This window comes from Chiroxiphia lanceolata, chromosome 2 (genome assembly GCF_009829145.1).
Source record: "Chiroxiphia lanceolata isolate bChiLan1 chromosome 2, bChiLan1.pri, whole genome shotgun sequence".
NCBI lineage: Eukaryota > Metazoa > Chordata > Aves > Passeriformes > Pipridae > Chiroxiphia > Chiroxiphia lanceolata.
Genome location: NC_045638.1, coordinates 81,879,626 through 81,899,758, shown reverse-complemented (window position 1 = coordinate 81,899,758; position 20,133 = coordinate 81,879,626). Strand labels below are relative to the sequence as shown.

General features: G+C 44.4%; 1 protein-coding gene across 1 annotated transcript; it reads right to left on the bottom strand.

Annotated features, from left to right (window-relative positions):
• Positions 1–14,332: 14,332 nt before the first annotated feature.
• LOC116782510 (high affinity choline transporter 1-like) lies at positions 14,333–18,322 on the bottom strand. Its single transcript, XM_032679262.1, is given in 5 exon segments — positions 14,333–15,980; positions 16,420–16,592; positions 16,595–16,633; positions 17,493–17,646; positions 18,242–18,322. Coding segments are annotated over 5 exon segments (969 nt in total). The 3' UTR covers positions 14,333–15,458.
• Between the last annotated feature and the right edge of the window lie 1,811 nt (positions 18,323–20,133).

Sequence of the window (20,133 nt, the reverse complement as noted above, 5' to 3'; positions counted from 1 at the left end):
TAAGTGTCTGGGCCGGCCGGCGCGGCCCGCCCCCGGGGGTTGCCTGTCCCAGGCCTCTCCCTCGCTTCCCTTCCACTTCTTCCTCCCCCTCCCGCCGCGGCGCCGGGGCTGCTCCCAGCTACCCCCCGCACCGGCCCCAGGGCGCTCCCCCGCCTCACGCCCCGCGATCCTCCGAATCGCGCTGGAGATGCAATTGGTTGAGGAAGGGAAGGCGCTGCCCGGCCGCCGGCCGTCGCCCAGCCGGGAAATGAGATGGGCGGCCGCGGAGCCGCGCAGCCCTGCCCGGCCCTGACGCTAGCCGCCGGAGCTCGGAGCCGAGAGCCGAGCCCACGGTCGGGACACCCGGCCGAGGAGGCTGCTTTTAGGTATGACTGTGCATCTGCGCGGGAAATTTCTCTTCGAGGTGTTAAAACTGACTTTATTGCCCTGAAGAGCCTGGTGATCTTGCAGGGAAGACGGTGGAACTGGGCATCAGCATCTCTGCCTCCAGGAGTCATCTTTGATGACCACGCTTGAAAATAAGACTCGTTCCCATCCCATCATACCCAGCACATGGGCAGGGTGCTCTCTCTCCCTTCATTGTCCTCAGGCGAAGGTTCCCAGATACCCTTGTCCTTCTTTCAGAAAAGCACAGGACAGTGTGAGTTAGTGGGAAGCGTGATTAGAAAACGTGAGAGTGTCCCAATCCTGAAATTCATCCTTGCTCAGAGGAAGCCTTATATATGGCTGCCAGAAGCCATATACATCCCCAGGAGAGCCACTCCTCTGACCAGGGAAAGAGTTACACACCAGAACGGCCCTTTTGCAGGTCTACCAGCCTTCTCTTCCTCACATTTCCTTTTCCTCAAGTTCTCTTTCTTAGATTGTGGGTAAAAGAGACACACTTCAGTGTGCTGGTCAGCAATGGCTCCTCAGGGTGGGTGGGAGAAAAGGTCAGTCCCCCAGGTGAAGAGATACAGCTGGGATCTGCCAGGGCCCTCTGTGCTGGGCAGTCACATCTCCCACTGCACTGTATGGACTAGTTTAGGTTTCCCTGGTACTGGTTGTCTATGAGGATGACAGGTGAATCCCATGGGGGTCTGGGTGGCTGAAGCACAGCTCTCGGCAGGGGGCTGAGCAGGAGTAGGGCTGGGCTTGCACAGGGATCAGCTGTGGGGGACCCACTCCCACTGGGGCTTTCCAAGTGTGATGCTGTCATGTGCAGCCAGGCGAAAACCTCCCTATGGCATTACAGCTTCCTTCTTGCACACCTTAGAGGGGACTTCTAGGACTTAAGTGTCAGGCTTTGACAAGAGAGGGTGCGATCTGCATGGCCTCCAGGGCCCAGATTTTATTCAGGTGCAATAAAATCTCCAGCTTCCCCAATTTTGGTGTCTCCCTTGGAGCTTCAGCAATGCGAGTCAGATAAAGGGACTGGGGGAGAGAGGCCAGTGAGGACGTACTGCTCAAATATATAATCTCACATAGGTTTTTCAGCCTGCCATGGGGTTGCATGAAAGTGCATTTGCACTTAATCTTCAGAGGCAGGCTATGAATTGCTTACCTTCCACCCCATCTGGCATCAAGCAAAGCATCGCCAGCCAGTTGAGGGAGGTGATTGTCCCACTCTGCTCTACACTGGTGTGGCCTCACCTTGAATATGTTGTGCAGTTTTAGTCACTGCAATATAAGAAAGATATCAAGCTATTGGAGAGTGTCCAAAGGAGGGCAGCGAAGATGGTGAAGGGCCTTGAGGGGAAGCTGTATGCAGAGCAGCTGAGGGCACTTGGTCTGCTCAGCCTGGAGGAGAGTGAAGGGAGACCTCATTGCAGTCTACGACTTCCTTGTGAGGAGGTAAAGAAGGGCAGACACTGATCTCTTCTCTGTGATGACCAATAGCAAGACCCAAGAGAATAGCTTGAAGTTCTGTCAGGAGAGGTTTAGTTTGCATATTAACAAAAGGTTCTTCACCCAGAGAGTGTTTGGGTGCTGGAATAGGCTCCCCAAGGAAGTGGTCACAGCACCAAGCCTACCAGAGCCCAAGAAGCGTTTGAAGAAGCTTCTGTGATCTGTCTGAGCTGCTCCTGTGCTTTGCCAAATCCCCTCTGCTTATCAGGCCAACATCGTGCCCAGATGTCACTGCTGAAAATGAAATTACATTAAAAAGTGCGTAGCCCTTCCCCTGGAAGAGATTCCCACTGGCAAAGCTTCTTCCTGATCCCATCACTTTATGGAAGTGCTTCAAAGCATTAAATAAGGTCTCATGGTGATGTGACAATGTGATTTTCCTTTTTCATTTCTTTCAACATCTATTTAAATTATTTTTGAGCTTTTGGCCCAGTGACCTATTTTGGCAGCACAACATATGAGGCATCTACTCATATAAAATGAACTGAACTTCACCTATTTGAAATGTATCACACTGGTTGCATGGATTTAATCCACCCTATTGGAAAGACAGATGTGAGTCATGAAATTGAAATCTGTATCTGGAGCTCTTTTCAAATATTGAATTTTGGCTCTGCAGTATAGGTCAAATGTTCAGTCCTGGGATAAGAAATGAGTGTTTGTGTTTGGCATCAATAATTAACAGCAAAGAGCTTTTAGATTCCTTCTTTTTAAAGGGAAAACTATAAAATATCTAGAGGTTGGTTTTTTCCAACATAAACTGCACATCAAGAAATACAGTGACATTACAAAATGCCCAGCATTAAGAAAGCATTTAATCAAGCTATTATAAACCATATTTATTTGAAAGCTGACTGGTTCCTTTCTCCTTGACAGTCCATTGGAAACAGTGCTCCTTCCCTCTGTGGTGCAAACATTCCCTCTGAAAGAGATAAGGCTTCTCTTAAACAGAAATACACCGTTTCACCCTGTGAAATGGTGGCAGTGGGTGAGTGCTTTGGGCAGGGTGTGAGCCCGGTGGTGGGGAAGCGGAGCAGCGGAGGGCAGGGGGGATTTTCAGGGCAGGCTTCTTGCTAGCAGCCTGTGGAGGAGTGTGGCCATAGCAAGCTGCACTGTGGGGGCTGGTACTGGGGACCATGAGGTGCAGCCCCATCAACAAGTGACTACAGAGAGAACCACTTGGCTTCAAGGAATCAGAATCATTTAGGTTGGAAGAAATCTTTGAGTTCATCGAGCTTGATTGTTATCCCAGCACTGCCAAGTCCACCACTAAACCAAACATGTCCCTAAACACCACATCTGCAGTCTTTTAAATACCTGCAGAGATGGTGACTCCACCATTTTCCTGGGCAGCCTGTTCCAAAGCTTGACAACCCTTTCAGAGAAGCAATTTTTACTAATATCTAGCCTAGACCTCCCCTGGCACAACCTGAGGTCATTTTGTCTTGTACTGATGATAGCTGTATAATTGCAGCCAATCTAAGTTTGATGCTTGACCTCTCTGAGTTCCCTCAGCCTCTGCCTGCCTCTCAGCACCCCCAATGCAATGGGGGATGAGCCTCAGCAAGTATCTCCTGCTGTTGGGATGGAATATGAAGAGGATGCGCTGTGGATAAGCTGGTGTATAGGTCGTGGGCTTTGGTGCTTGGGCATCAGTGTAAGGCTTCAGCAATGGAGCTGTTTCTGCCAGGTGAGAGCAAAGTCAGGCATCCTGCCTGACTCTTCTGCGGGATTGCTAATTTGGTAGCTAACTCAGGGTAACTTTACAGGAAGGCCAGATTGGAGTGTTATTCCTGATTTTACTTACCTTAGCATATTCATGATGTATTTTCCTAACGAAGCTTTTTATTAAAGTCCTGTCGAACCACACCCAGATGATGCTAATGATATGCCACTCCAGGTTATAGATGTTTCATCCATTAGTGCTGCTCTACTGGTTTTACTTTTCTCTGCTTGTCAAACAGCAGTTCTAGGAAACAAGGACATATCATGCAATACAATATAGACTGTAATAGATGAGTTTTTCTTTGTTTATTACCAAGTGGCCTTAAACTAGCAGGCTCTGGCAATGATTTACAAGGCTTGTAAGAGATTTGGCTCACAATCCCTGCGCTGCTATAGATATCTGCTGATTTTATTGCTGTATGCTCAGTATTTTAAGTTTCCTTTCCCCTTCCCTTTGCTTATTTCCTTTATTTTAAGCATTTTTTCCTTCCTTCTTGCTGGAAGATGTCAGATGACAGTCTCTCAACTTTGTGTGGAAGGCCTGATTTCTTTTTCTGGTGTCATTAATAATGGAACAAAACCACATTAACAATTGCAACAACAGCCAGATTGGAGCCAGAAAGCTCCTTTTGCTCTCTAATATGCTGCATAAGTAGTCTGAAGTGCTTTATACAGAGGACTTGCTTTTTTTTCCCCTCACCCTTTTGCATTGATATCTTTTTTCTACTTGACAAAATGCTTGACCTTGTCTTTGTCTGCTTGACCTATGTCTGAAGAAAATATAAAAAACACCAGAGTTAAAAATTCAAAGAGATTACAGACAGGAGATAACCCTTTAGAGGTAATTTCATCCTGCAGGAAACCATGGGAAAAAACTGAGCAAAGAAATGTTAGCAGGGGCTGCAGGACATTGCATCTGCAGGGTCAGAGGGCTCCAGAGGCTGGTCACCATTGCCTTGAGATGCTTTTGATTGATGCAGTGAGCTGGCAAACAGCTGACAGAGAGCAGGAAAGAGCTGCAGGTTTCTGAATCAGCATCAGAAATGTACACCAGGCACAGGAGTAGTCAAAAAATGAGTAACATCCTGCTGGCCCCTCCTCTTTCACATGGAGTTGGTGGTCCAGGCTTAGCTTATTCTGGTCTTCTCTAAGGGAAAAGAACATTCATCGTGAGGTCTTGGTGTATAAAAAACATTAATTCCACTTGTATAAGATAAAAAAAAGACTTTTTCATCATCTGAAGTAGAACCTGGCCAAATCTGCACTTTGCGTGTCAGTGGTTTCTTTTTGCCTTTTATGTTTTTGGCAGAGGCACAGTATGAAAAGCCCTTCTCTTACCCCTAATCAATCAGTAGTTGTAAGAGGAGAGGGCATGGTCTGTTCTGGTCTGTCAGCATTCCTCCACTTTTTAAGCTATCTGGACTGCCTGAGTCTCCTTTTGAATTTGGTCTGTGGGTTTGCAGGTTAGGAAAACAGGAGAAAAAAATCAAATGATGGTGCAGAAATGTGTATCTGAGAATGTACAGATACTTAGTAGAAGGGAGACATTTGGAAACAGTTGTTATCAAATTGGAGGTACTTAAAGCACACCTTTGAGCTGGGTGATTGCATTCGTCCATGAGGTACTGCTGCAGCATTAAAACTCTTCCAAAATCATCCTCCTTCTGTTTTTATAGGGAGTGTAATATCCCTGTGTTCCTTCAATGGGAAACCAAAGCACAAAATTACTTTTTTTTCTAGGAAGTTTGTGCCAAAACAGAAAATAAATCCTCTCTGTCCTGAGTCTCTGAGGAGGTCTTTATTCCACCTCTCTGGGCAACCTGTTCCAATGTTTCACCACCCTCACTATAAAAATTTCTTCCTTATATCTAATCTAAATCTAATCTCTCCTTCAGATTAGAACCATTACTCCTTTTCCTATCACTACAGTTCTAGCTGTGCCTTGGCCTTCCTCACCCCGTAGTTACACACCTGGGCAGTGTCTCTATACTGTTCTGGTGATACCTGTCCCTGCTTCCACTGCCTGTGTGTTTCCTTCTTGCTCTTTAGTTTGGCCAGTAGGTCTCAACTCAGCCATGCTGCTCTCTTGCCTTCCTTTTTTGATTTCTTACAGCTGGGGATCAAGAGCTCTTTTGCTCTATGGAAAATGCCCTTAAAGATCTCCCAACTCTCTTCCACTCCCTTGTCCCTGAGGGCAGTTAGACCTATTGACTAACTCCTTGAATGGCTGGAATTTTTCTTTCCTAAAATTCAGGGTTCTGATTTTATTCTTCGCCTGACCTGTATTCCTCAGGACTGTAAACTCCACCAGTGCATTATCACTGCAGCCCAAGCTGCCTCCAGTCTTGATGTCACTGATTAACTCAACTCACGCTGTGGTAAAAATAAAGCAAAATAATAATGCCCTTCCAATTAAATAAAAATAATTATGTTCTAGTTTGGCACATTCATATAACCTTTCACCTCACATCAATGTCTGAAGTTATTGTCTGTTGCCTAGAAAAGGCCTTGGTTAGTGTTACACTGTACAAAGAATATATAAGAGGAGCCTTTATCCAAGGTACTCTAGTTCTACTTTGCTGGCCCATGGTAATTTTCATTGTTGATCATTAGTGGCATGAATATTTTCAATTGCAGAATTCAGCAAAGCGAATGACATGTCTATCCACTATGTGCAGAATGAAAACAGTCTCAAAAAGGGGCAAATGCAAAAGGGTCTCTTGTGTTTTCCCTTTTTTCCTGTGAGTTTCAATGATGTCCTCTCCATTACCAGAATAGCACAAGCTTCCATCATCTCAAATCTTGGGATGCCCCAGGTGCTCAAGCCTGTCTTCTATGTCCAATTTGGTCACTTCCTAAGATGCAGGAGTAGTGATATGTACAGATGGAGTGAGAAATTAAATAAAATTAAGCATGAGTAATAATTAAGCAAAGCAATGATTAGACATGATTAAGCTGGTACAGTTGAAATCAACTATAATTTAAATATTCACACTTCAGTCTCAACCGCGCTTTTATATGGATCACATGAACACCTCTCCAATTCATTTGGCATAAATTTGGTGCAAAGAATTTACTTTGACCTGCCCTGTCAGCACAACAGTGTCCTCACAGGGTCTAACTGAGCTGCCAAAACCAAAACTCTCTTTTTGTACCACTGATTAGGCTCACTCTGGGTTTGCTGAAGCACTGAGCTGAGGCTGCCACAGGGTCTCTCTAGAGAGCAGGGCTTGATGCTCCTCACTACAGGCTGTGTTGGCTTATTGTCTGTGTTGGTTCCTGTGTCTGGAACAATGCCTGCAAGGCAGCTGGGAATATGGAGCACCGAAGCAAATTGAGTCAAGCTCAGCTCGTCTGGCCCTGCAGAATGACTGGTGAAGCATGTTAGGCATGTGGCCTTTCAAATAATAACTATGATTGAGCAATGGTGGTATAATTATGGTGCCTCCCGTGGAAACAAATATGGGTAACTCAAGGCAGTCACAGCTCAGACCTTTGCACGCGCATCATGGGTGGTTTCCTCCTGGAGCACCACAGACGTCACAACGTCAATTATAGCCTTGGCCTTATGCCCCACCTCAACCTGTGTGTGTGGAGGATTTAGGAACTGCTCCAAACATATCAGAGATGGAAACTTCATTGATGTTTCACCTCTAACTTGCCGGAGTACAATGTGGGAAGGTGGCTTCTGGAGGAGGTCACACAGCACCATCGCTGACAGCCGAAGACCTCCCAACAATTTCAGCAGTGTCACACTGTGGGTAGTGAACTGTTGTCATAAGCCCTGCCTGTGAGAAAAAAAAAAAAAAAGATAAAGTAGCAGAAGCATGCTCTGGGTAAGACTGATCTCCTTTGAATCTCCGCATTACAGTGCATAGAGTCACTTGGACCTTCTTTTTAGAACAACACAGCCAATGGCTGGGTTTAGACTGTGATACACCTGATCTGTCTATAGACACCTGCATTAGATTGTCTGTGAGCCCATACTGACCTGTAGCTCATTTGACCAGCTGAGCACATGGTGTGGACTGGTCCTCATTGCCTGCCCAGTCACTGGTTAGTGCAGTAAAATTACACGATGCCAAGAACCAACCTCAATAGAGGTTCAGATACTGGATGATAATTTCCTACTTGTAATTACATTTCAAACCTGTCAGTTAGCCAGTTGTTAATCTACCTAATGTACATGGCATTGATTTGGTATTGTTTTTCTTTCATAATCAAATTTCTGTCTGATACCATCTCAGATGCTCCGCAGATGAACTATAAAAATGTCAAGGAAAACCAAGACAATGGAAGCCTCAGGGTAACTCGGTGGATCCTGCCAGCCCAGACAACAACAGAATGCTGCACAGATGCTGGTGTTTGCTGCTTTAAGTCTGTCTACTGCAAATATTTCATCCTTTCAGTTCAGTCCCAGGTCCCAGACCATTCACTGTCCATTTTGTGTGAATGTTAGTGCATTCTCTGGACCTTTTTTGAGTGAACCAACTGGTTTACTTGAAATGAAAATTCACCTGCTATTCTGGAGACAGTTCACCTCAGATGACTCCAGAGAACAGAGATTGGACAAGATTTGGTTCCTCCAGCTTCTACAATCTTCTATTCCAGCAGACTTTGCATCCCCACCTGATTACATTAACTTTACAATTTGTCTTAGGGCCAGGGCTGCTCTATCATGCAGAAGCATTTAGTCATGTAGACATAACCTTTGAGTCCACTAGGTTCTCTCCCTGCCTCATGGAGTGACCCTGTCTAAGCAGTGTCCAAGAGGCTTTTCATCTTGTTGGAGGTAGCAGACTAAAATCCAGTCCAAACATTCTTTTAGTCTGAAAGCATTTTTTTCCACATTTTTAGAATCTTTCTCCTCATTGTCATGCATAAACTACAATGGCACTAGAAACATTGAAGAGTTCTTATCACACCCATATCCACAGAAATGATCCAGACCTTTCTGGCCTTTTTATCCCAACTTTTGTTAGTTTTTCATACAGCCAGCTAAGCTAGACTTGTGTTATTGTGGAAAATTTTAGGTCCAGACCACTGTATGACAATAAAAAAAAATAGCTTTATGATAACTTTAAATAAAACCTTTCAAAGATGGAACTGTTTGTTATTGCCAGTGGCTAAAGTGAGAACATGTCTAAAAGGAGTCCCAGTCCACCAAAGGGCTGCTGCTGCTGAAGGCATTTACATTGTGCCACGAGACTGTCATTGTATTCTTCCAGGGTCACAAAATCACACAAAGACTGAGGTGAGACGGCATCTCTGGAGATTCTTTAGTCCAGCCTTCTGTTCAGAGCAGGGTCAGTGAAAGTAGGTTGCTCAGACCTGTGTCCAGTTGACTTTGGATATCTCCAAGGGTGGAGACAGCTCAACCTCTCTGAGTGACCTCTTCCAGTGCCTGACCATGCTTACAGTGGAAAAGGCATTTCTTATGGATTATCCTGGTTTTCAGTTTGTGCCCGTTGCCTCTTGTCCTCTCACTGGGCACCACAGAGAACAGTCTGGCTTTTCTTCCCCCAGCCCTGCCTCCCTGCACCCCCCAGAAATTTAAATGCTTTGGTAAGATCTGCCTGAGCCTTTTCTTCTCCAGGCTGAGCAGTCCCAGCTCTCTCAGCCTCTCATTGTATGACATATGGTCCGAATCCTTAATGACCTCTGTAGTCCTTCACTCAACTCTCTCACCAGGGCTGAGCAGAGGGGAAGACTCATCTCCTTCTGGCAGTGCTCTGCCTTATGTAGCCCAGGAGGCTGTTGGTGTTTTTTCTCACTAGAACGCATTGCTAGCTTGGCTCCCAGCCTTAGTGCCTGGTTGATTCCTCCCCAGCTGCAGGACTTGGCACTTAGCTTTGCTGCAATTCATGAGGTTCCTGTCAATCAGTTTCTTCAGCCTGTCCAGGTTCCTGTGGATGGCAGCACATCCATCTCTTGTATCAGCCACTCATCCTTGTTTTGTATGATCTGCAAACTCACTGAGTCTGCTGTGCCCCAACACTGAGGCCGTTAGTGAAGATCCTAAACAGTAGTGGGCCCAGCATTAAACCCTGGGTCACACTAGGTTTTGGCATCCAAAACCATTGCTGTAGATCACAGATCTCTGAGCCTGGCAGTTCAGCCACTTTTCAGTCCACCTTACTGTCCACTTATCTAACCTGTAATTTATCAGCTTGCCTTTGAAGCTTTTGTTAGAGACAGTGTTAAAAGTCTTGCTAAAGTAAAGATAAATAACTTCTACTTGTCCAGTGTGGGAATTAAACTGACGGGGAAAACTGCCCTCCAGCTGTGGGCAGAAATTCTCACATGATGCAAAAAGACTGTTCACCATATGTAGCAGAGCATTCTTCCAAAGATCTCAAAATCCTTCTCAGAATGAATTAAAATGCTGTCTCTCTTCAAGGGACTGGGTAAGCAAAGCACGAGTCAGTCAAGTGTGTTGCTTAAAGGAGATCTGCGAAGTCGAACTCGTGCAACAGTACCTCAGGGTCAGGTAAGACAGCTGGTGGAGGAAAACTGAGGAGGGAAGGAGGAAAATGGATACCTCTGCCAAGACAGGTACTGCAAGAGACCTGCCAAAAGATTTTTTAAAAAAACACAACCATTTGCCCTTTTGGCCGAAGAATCGAGACTGTTTGTTTCTGAGGTTGTTTAATGTTGAAGAAAGACATTTCCCAGCAGAATTCAGGAAAACTTTATCTGTACATCTTTTGGGATGTTCATGCTTTTGTGTCTGATAGTATAAACCTTACTCTAGTTCATGTTATTCCACTTCTTTTGGTTATTCCAGACAGCCCAAATTCTAGACACAAAGGTGATCCTGTCCCTACTTGGGGGCAGAGAAAGCCATGCAACAGCATTCCCATCCCTGGGGATGATGAATCATCTTGAAGTTTTAAGGATCAGCAAAGAAATCCATTTTTTTTTAACATATTTACAATTGCTTTGCTGTGGGAGATTAATGGCTTTCAATTCTTCTTTTCTTAGAAGAGCGCAAAAGTCAGTGGTACTCTAGAGCAGGAAAAGTTATTAGAAGACTAAAAAGCTTTGATAACTGAGGTGATGTTTTCTGCAGCAGAGGTTGTAGCAAAGTCTAAGAACTGCAAGGCAAGACTGGTGTGTGGCATGTGGGGAAAAGCCAGAGAGCACAGAATTTGGAAACAATGAGAGGTTCATCCTGGCCCCATGCAGCTCATAGTTCACCTGGAAGTATCTCCCTGGCAGTGCTAGAAATGTCTGGCAAACCTACGTGTGTTTGTTTGCTTTCTTGTTGAATGCAATTGTTATTCCATTGAGGACACATTTAGGAAATCCTAAAAATTAATAAGTGAAAAAGGGAAGAGATGCAGATTTCCCTTCAGTAGCATTATCTTCCTGATTTTCTTGTCTACATAAATGAGACATCTGAAGATGCCTGGTGAGGATCTGATGAGATGCCAGGAACTCATAATAAACCAAATACTTCCCAAATTGCAGGTTGGGTTGGTTTTTTGGTTTTGGGTTGGTTTTTGTTTTGGTTGGTTTTTGGTTATTGGTTTTTTTTGTTTATTTTGTTGTTTTGTTTTGTTTTGTTTTTTTTAGTTAAACATGACAGATAGGGTATTATTAAAGTCAGAAAACATCAAAAATGCCAAAACCAGGTAGCAGCTGTCTAGGCTGAGGAAAGTTTATGAAAACTGAAACTGAATAGAGTCATTGGCATGGACACATCTAAGGGTCAAAGGAGATAAATCCATATGTGGAGAAGTAAACTGAGGCCCTCCAGTGACCAAATGAATTTTTTATAAAGAGGGAGAAAGAAAAATAAAGGAATACTGAACTGGAGGCAGTTCCTATGAGAAGAAGACTTTCCTGGGAGCTGGGTCGTTTTCCCCCATCCAACACCTCAAGGACTTTGGGTGTGCTGGACTGGAACAACTAGGCATTTGGTCATTAAGTATAGGCTAGAATTACTTTTATATTTATTTTACTTGCAGCTAATTGCTTTCAAAACTTTGTCTGACCTTGATTAATGTTTTCTTTTTAAGCTTGATGGAGGATGTTCTGAGGAGGGAGTCATAAAAGGATGGAAAATGGTAAACATTCAGGTGAGCTACAGTAATTGTGTATTTGCCATTTTCCTCTCTTCACACAAAGCCGAGCATTTTTAGTGGTATGAAATTTAGGGAGGCTTTGAAAGGGCAGAGTATGGCTGAGTATGCCCCCTTACAGTGCTGAGATGTTCCTGTTTGAAGTCTCTGGGAGTTTCTGTGGTGACGCTGGGTGGTAACATGGTGGTGGTGGTGTCGCTCTTCAGCAGTGTCCTTTGACGCTCTCTCGGGAAGCTGTGGATCTACTGTCCACCACGCCAAGCATGTTAGCACAGAAAGGCTTTTGTGTCAAACTTTGGGACTCTGTGGGGAAGCAGCCAGAGAAGTTGAGCACAACGGTGTAGAGAAAAAGTATCTCAAGATGTAGGCATTTGCCTTTCAGAGCTGCTGCGTGGGATGGCTCCTGGGCTGCGTCAAAAGAGATGTGGCCAGAAGGTCAAGGGAGATGATTCTGCTCCTCTACTCTGTTTTTGTGAGACCCTACCTGGAGTGCTACATCCCGGTCTGGGGTTATCAGCTCAGATAGGACATGGACCTGTTGAAGTGGGTTCAGAGGAGGCCACGAAGATGACCAGAGGACCGGAACACCTCTCCTATGAAGATAGACTGAGAGAGTTGGGGTTGTTCAGCCTGGAAAAGAGAAGGCTCTAGGGAGATGTTATTGTGGCCTTCCAGTACCTAAAGAGGGCTTGTAAAAAGGAGGGAGAAGGATTTTTTATATGGGCAGATAGTGACAGGACAAGGGACAATGTTTTTAAACTGAAAGAGGGTACATTTATGTTAGATATTAGGAAGAAATTCTTTACTCAGTGGGCAGTGAGGCACTTGAAGAAGTTGCCCAGCTGTGGCTGCCCCATCTCTGGAAGTGTCCAAGGCCAGGTTGGATGGGGCTTTGAGCAACCTGGTCTAGTGGCAGGTGTCTCTGCTTATGGCAGGAGGGTTGGAACTAGATGATCTTTAAGATCCCTTCCAACCCTAACCATAGTATGATTCTGTGGTCAGGGAGCAGGGTGCTGACTTTGGCATGAGGACATCAGTTTCACTCTCAGCTGGGCCATGCAGCAAATCTGTGCCCTGGTTCAAGTGCAGTATGTCAGCTTTGGTCTGCTCCATGCAGGGGGAGGTACAGGTCCCCAGACTAGGTCAGCCCTATATCTTACAGGGGAGTATGATTGAATCAGCATACAACAACTGCGATTTAACAAGAGCCCTGTTCTTCTGGTGCTAAGATAATGATAGCTTTGATGTCTCCCTTAGCTAAGCACAACCTCACGTGCTCCCACTCAAATTACTGGGGTGTGGAAGATTTCAGTGGGTGACCACCTAGGGCCATAGTAAATGATAATGCTTTTAATTTTCAAAACAAGTTTTTTTTCCATTTTCTAGACATTATAATTAATATTTCATGGCAGTCTCTAGAGACATAGGAAAGAATTTCTGGTCCTGGTTTAATAAAGCATATAAACAGGACTGCTGTGCATGGGGAGCTAAGTGTTTCCAGCTGTTCACTAACACTAGGGCAAAGCATAAGGTTGTGTGATATTTATCTGATGGGGAGCAGAATCTCTACCTTACTGAGGATGGATATTTTAAAGGAGATGAATGCTCCCATGGGGAGCAGAGTCATCAAAGCCATATCTACAGCAAAGAGCTGCCAGTCCTCCTCCTGAGCCATAGCACTTACCTTTGTATAGTTCAGAGTGACTTGTGGCTCCTTGCTGACCTTGGTGCAGCTGTGCGTCGTGGCACCAGTGGAGTTTCTCTCTTTGTGCATACACATGCTGGAAGCAATTTGTGGAACAGCATATTGTTTTCACCCTCAGCAGTTCAGTTGGCTGTGAGGGTTGCTCTGCTGTGGGATATTTTGGTTATGCCAGTAAATATCTTCCCTCCAACAGTGCAGGTGTTTACATGCACAGCAGCTTCCACAACCACTTTGTGAAGGTGTTGGGAGCATGATTCCTGCTGACTGTTGTGGGTGGATTGCAACTGATCCCTGGTGAGCTGCTGCACAGCTGCTGAGGGAAGTATAAAATGACAACTGTCTGTGAGCTGCTGCTGCAGGATCCTCCTGAATCTTTAATTCATCTCACATCTTAATGGTCTATCCCATTGTGGGATGTTCTTAGTCTGTCAGACTTCAGACTAGAGGCCAAACTCACTACTTAGCTGAGTTCCTTCTCTTCCGAGCCATTGAGAATTTATGCAAGCAAGGTATCAGGGGCTTTTTGTACTGACCTGTGGCTTGAATCTTTTGGGATCTTGTCCTTGGGATTTCATGTCCCTGCAGAAAGGTTCAGGATTAGTTTCTAGCACCTTTCTGTCATCACAGTCCTTTGAGTTCTCACACAGCGGTCTGTGTGTGTGTCCCTTATCATCCTATCACTGTGCTAGAGTAACACCTTCACATGAGTGATTTACCAGGTGTTTTAGAGAAAACTTATCCAAGAGTCTCTCTGGCACCTCTATTTTTTCCATATGGTTTGATGCCAAAAAATTGGAGAAGAAACTCTCTAGACTCATTTAGAGTATAGAAAAAGCACACGTTTATTGCAGCACAGGGTGCATCGAAAAAAATCCCAAAGAACGCACCACAAATCACACAGATTTTATAACTTTATACCATCCTCTAATTACAGATTCAAGGATTACCTCACCTGTCCCACCTCATTTTGCCCCACAGTACACCCCCCTCGAATCGCTTGTTTTTCTCTTGACTCCTTGGTTCTGGCATGGTTTCCTGCCTTCTGGACCTGGTTCAAGGCCTAAATCCTGTTTCATCTTCTTTCTCACTTTTATCAGTCTCTTCACAGGTGCAAGGAACCATCTCTGTTTTATCAAAATTCTTGCCTGTAATGAATCTTCACAAGAAATTACAAACTACATGCTTTCCCTTGAGAACTTCTAACCTTACTAAGATACATGAATTCTATGGCTAACACTCTCCTTTTAAAATGCTTAGTCTAAAACACATAAATTCTATGGCTAACAATTTCTAATAAAGTGCTTAATTTTACAGCTACAGATTAAATTTTTGAGATAGTGGCTTATTGAATAATTAAGAGCTGTTGCTTCATCTTGCACATCTGCTTCTGCCTTTTTAGGTCATATGAGAGACAATGTCTTGCACATCCCCAGGCTGTGGGATCCACACTGGCTGTGTGGCTTGGTACCACAGTGGGGAGAGGCGTAAGCAAAAGTTTTTGCTGTATCAAGGAAAGCTTTGTAAAGCATATAAGGAATGGTGCAGAGCTGATATTACTGCTGGACTACTGTGGTGGTTGCACTGCTTTCAGTAATCTGTGTTTTTATAGGTCTGATATTCTCCCCAGGGATGGTTATGCTAAACCTCTAACTGTTTAATGGAAACAGGTTTGCCCACCTTTTTTTTTTTTTCAAATCAAGAATATCCAATCTATTAAACATTAATTTGTCTCCTTTGTGGTGAGAAAAGTATGTGACTTGGGAATGCCCTAAATGTTGGAGCATGATTTATAGCTTTGCTTTCAGGTGGGGTACCCGGAGCACCTTGAAGCAACCACTGCCGGGGCCCAAGGTGCCCACCCTGTGGTCACCACCACAGGATTGTGCTCCATCACCATGTGACTTTAATCACTGCAGACTTCAAGCTCACACGTAAACAGAATTTGGTTTTATTGCTCTGTGAGGACTTTAATTCACACCAGAGAGAGCAAAGGGAAGAGCTGTGCTGTTTGTGCCTTACTCTAACTGCTGAATGCACAGTGGCCTTTCAAATGTTTAGCCACGGTTTTCTTCTGGTGCAATGGTTGGTGAACCCCTCTGTTTCTCCATCTGCTGCAGGAGGATGAGGATGCCGGTTCCCCCTGTGATATTGCAAACATCCCATCTGTGGGGAAGGAGGTTTCTCTGAAATAAAACCTTGGCCAGGTATGAAACAGCAAGGATCGTGCTGAAGGTGAGAAACATGGTGAATGTTTTAAAAGGGAAGACCTGGCTGTAGATCCTGTTCACCAGGGAGCAGACTGGGTAGCAGATGACAGGGGGGATGCTCAGGGAAGACTCCCCTGCTACTAGCCCCAGCAGGAGCCCAACCAAGAATCCAGCAGCTGAGCCGTAGGTTTTGGTGCTGGGAGAAAAGAAGGCACAGCAGAACTGGGGGAAGAGGAGGGCATGCACCAGCTCCCCGCTGAGGAACCAGAGGTCATGGATAGAGCAGGAGTAAAAAGCCAGACTGGCAGCCCCAGCCCCAAACACCAACATGGGGGTCCTCATAGCCCATAACACCTCTATCTCTGTAGCCTGTAAAACAGAGGTTGTAGCGTTAAAGTCATGACATTTACTGGTGGGATGGCCAGCACTGCCCTGTCCTGGGCTGGTGCTCACCAAGCCGTTGATGCTTTCAGGCACTACTTGCTACCAGCAGCCACCCAAGGCAGGCACCCCTGGAGATGGAGCTACCCTCTGGACTTTTAAGGGTCCTCGTTTTATGCTTTTTCCATTAAGACGTTAATCCAAATTTTATACCAGTCATATTAGAATGAGCAAAGCTCACCAGTATGGATATTGGTACCCCTACCAAGGATATGAACACCCTTGACTTACGCTTGGAGCTCTAGCTCCAGGAATTAGTTCAGCAGCTGAAGGACTGATACCTCCAATCATGGACTGGATTAGAAATAGTCTTGAAACAAGACTGTCTTTCCTGACACCAAAACTGCTGAATGCTGCAACCAAGTACCTTTTTCCTCAGGATTTTCCTGTAGATATTGTGAGCGAACATGGAGCCAGCAGAGAGAAGAGCTGAATCTGCAGAAGACATTGTGGCAGCAGCAATGTCTCCCAAGCCAGCAATGGAGGTATATGCTGGGCAGAGATAGTGCAAAACAAGTGGTAGTATCATTGCTGATTCCCCTCTCTTGGACTTGGAAGATTACAGCTTGTCTGATTCCAGTCTTTTAAGCAAAACAAGGAAAAGTCACAATAAATCCTTCATGGACATTTCTGCTGCCTTTGAAGTTGCCTTATCACAGGGACCAGTCACAGCAGGGCTAGGAACTGAGACCCACTTGGTATTTTAGGACTTAGATTAATTTTTTTGGTTCTTTTGTGATCTCTTGGGATTCCCCTTAGCATACTGCAGCTCTCACTAGATCAAAGATTTTCCCTTTTCCTTTGCAGCATCTCTAGATACAGCTGTGCTGTGTGTTTCCAGAATTGGAATAGTTAAAGGTCAACCTCTAGACCCGGCTCACAGGAGAAGGGTGTTTTGCTCTGATGTCCCTAGTGACAGATGAACTCATGACTTCAACTGGTTTCCTTAAATGTTCAGCGATATGTCTGCTCTTCAACCCTTGCTCACCAACACAGGACTGATCCCCTGGGTGGAGGCTGTGAGTTTAAAGGACTGAACTTCTTGCTCCCTTCAAGTGAGTTTTCTTCAGAATCTTGTTAACAATCTGTAGTAATATTGCTGGGTCTTACATGCATAAGGCATTAACAGAAGGAAGCATAAGCTTTCTTCTAAAATAGGATTATACAGGGTTTTACAATTTTCCTCAACACAAAGTCCATGAAAAGTCATATCATCATAATGAAATAGCTTTAAACAGGTCTTGGGGCTGTTTAAATGTCTTTAGGTAGCTGAGCACTGAACCTCAGAGGGCTCCATATTTCTGGTAGAGATCACTCATCTTGGTGGCCAGGGCCACGGGACTGGGTAACTTGAAGTCTAAATCAGGACTTCTTTGGATCCCATTTTAATCACTTTTGACAAAAGCATGTTAATTACTCAGAGACAACAATTAGTTTTACCTGTTGATGCTGCGACTGCACCAATGAGCACAGAGTCGATGGCCGTTGCAAAGCACCTGAATCCTGAGATGTAGGAGATGAGCCTTGTCCGTCCTGTCGAGGCAGCAGAGAGCACCCTTTGGAAGTAGGTTTGCCATGGGATGCTTCCAAGCACCTGAAATATTTAGATGTTACCAGTGGTACTCACCAGGCTGCTGTAGGGCATCATCCATCCATCCAGATTGATAATAATCTTTTGTGTTATAAAATTTTCATTTCAAATGCATAAATGTTGCCCAGCTCTAACTCTTGAGGATGGTGTTTCTTATGGTTGAGAATGTCCTTTTCTTTTGTTTTCATTGTGATGAATGTAAAATTTTAATGAAAACAGGTTAATGGTTTGGCAGACAGAAAGCTGAAAAAGAGGTTGCTTGCAATAGTGAATCAGGTGCTTGGAATAGTGAATCAAGCACAGAAGAAGAGAAAGTGAATTTTTTCAGGAATGCCGCTTTTGTAAATAAATCTACACAAACTTAGCTAGATTATACTCTAAAATGAAAAACAGAGTAGAGACCTCCCATAATGCTAAAGTATGACAGTGCATGCTGAGACAATGATAGTCAAAGAGCCTTCAATATCCAAGATGACCCTCATTGTTGCTCCTGCAGAGAAGAACGGCAGTCAAGTATTTTAAGACGGATTTAATATGTGTGCAGAATACAGAATAAATATGGTTATGTTATTCTTTTGATGCCAGCACACCACACTACATAAGAAAGGCGGTCTACAGAGAGTGCAATGAGTGAGAACTCGGGAGAGCCCGTGTTCCCTTTCTGCTCTTGCTGGTACATTGCTGTGTGGCATTTGCCAAGGCACTTTGCCTTTTTTTATCTGCTCTCCCACAGGCAAGAAGAGGGTACAAACTCATATTGCCAGAGCTCTCTATTATAATATAACGAATATATACTACTGTCATTTGTTTTAAACCTAAAAATATATTTTCCAGGAATAAGAAATGGTTGTTTCTCTCACAAAAGGAGACATGAAACACAACTTTCCACAGCTTAATCCGACACAATTCCCAAATGTGTTTTATACTCTGACAGTTGTGCCACACTAACAAATATAACAGGAAAGTAAGTATTTACCCAGAGATGCCAGGATAGCTGCAAACCAGAACACCTTTCTTAGCACTGGTGGAATGAAGAGTAAGCTTCCCATCATGTTCCCATAAGTTTCTTGTATGGGGTCCATCACTGTCATATAATTCTTGGATCTCATTGGATTTACAAAGAAGTAACCACCTATCAGAAGTGATGACATGTTTTATATTCCAGGAAAAAAAAATAAGAATAATATGGTATTTGTGTATCAGACCCATATAGTGAGTGTGGAATTCATATATAATGGACCTTAGGGAATGCCAACTAGACACCGGGGCCTAAATTCACTTGCCTAAACATGGGGGGTTTGTCCATCTGGAAGGTCCCAGATTATAAAGATATCTGCTTACAGCTGACAGGTACAACCATCCACTTTAGCACACCTACATCTTTCTGGAGGCCTGGTAGGACCCCCTAGGGCACCCCAAATGGCATAAGATACCTGTGTGACTGTAATAGGAACTTAGCTCAGAGGATACCCACACAGAACCTTCTCCCCATCCCTAATGACCTACCAACATGAGAGATAAAGTTTTCTGAACTGCATTCTGTGGAAAGAGACAAACTTTTGTCCTTGGCCATGTGAGGCAGCATGTTGATATATGTTCCTTTTCTGATTGCATTTTCGTTTTGGTGGCTTCATTGCCTCATCCCAGAACTATATTGTTTTAATCTGCACGCTGAGGTGAGTCCCACCCACCTTCATCTAAATTTAGACTTCAGATATGCAGCCATCTCATTTAAACCAAAGAATACGTATAGTGCCTAACCCTGAAGCCAACAGGACTGCTTGTCTGGGCACTGCTGACCTGAGCAAAGATTGCAGGATCGGACCTGCACTCCTCAATTTCATTAGTAAGAATTACTCACATTAGCAATGCTTGCAATATATTTCCAAGCCTGATTCATATTCACGTCAGTTGGACTCCTTTCTTTGACTTGAGAATAAAGGTCATTGTTATTTTAGAAATTCCTATGTAAGCTCTGCACAGGTCTCCTTGCTTTCATCATACTGTGTCCCTAGAGAGTTATGGTATAACACAGTGTGGCCTGGAAGAAACTTTATTCTTGCAAGACAGCTGAACCTCAGTGTGAGTTCAGTAATTCTTGGAGTTAGAAATGGCAACTCACATTTAACTTAGTTACAACACAGTAGTGACCAGCTGTGAAGTGGGATAAGCTGGATGCACTACACATTTGTGATAGTTTCACCCTAGGCCTTCCTGGACACCAGCTTGTAACCAGGAAGGAACTAGGAAAGTGACCAAGGAAGTATTCCATGTTATTCCTTTACGTAACCTGAGGTATAAATAAGCCGACCAGAGAGACCTTGCTCTCTTCCAGCAAGGTTCGAGAAGAGTAGATTCCTACGTGGTCTTGCTTATCTGAAGTTGAGGCCTGTATCGACTGCTGTTGTCTGCCACTGTGGGAGGGGAGAGTGCTGGGCCACAGTCTGACTGTCCTGCTTTTCTCAAGGGAAGTGGTGAGATTTTGCCAGT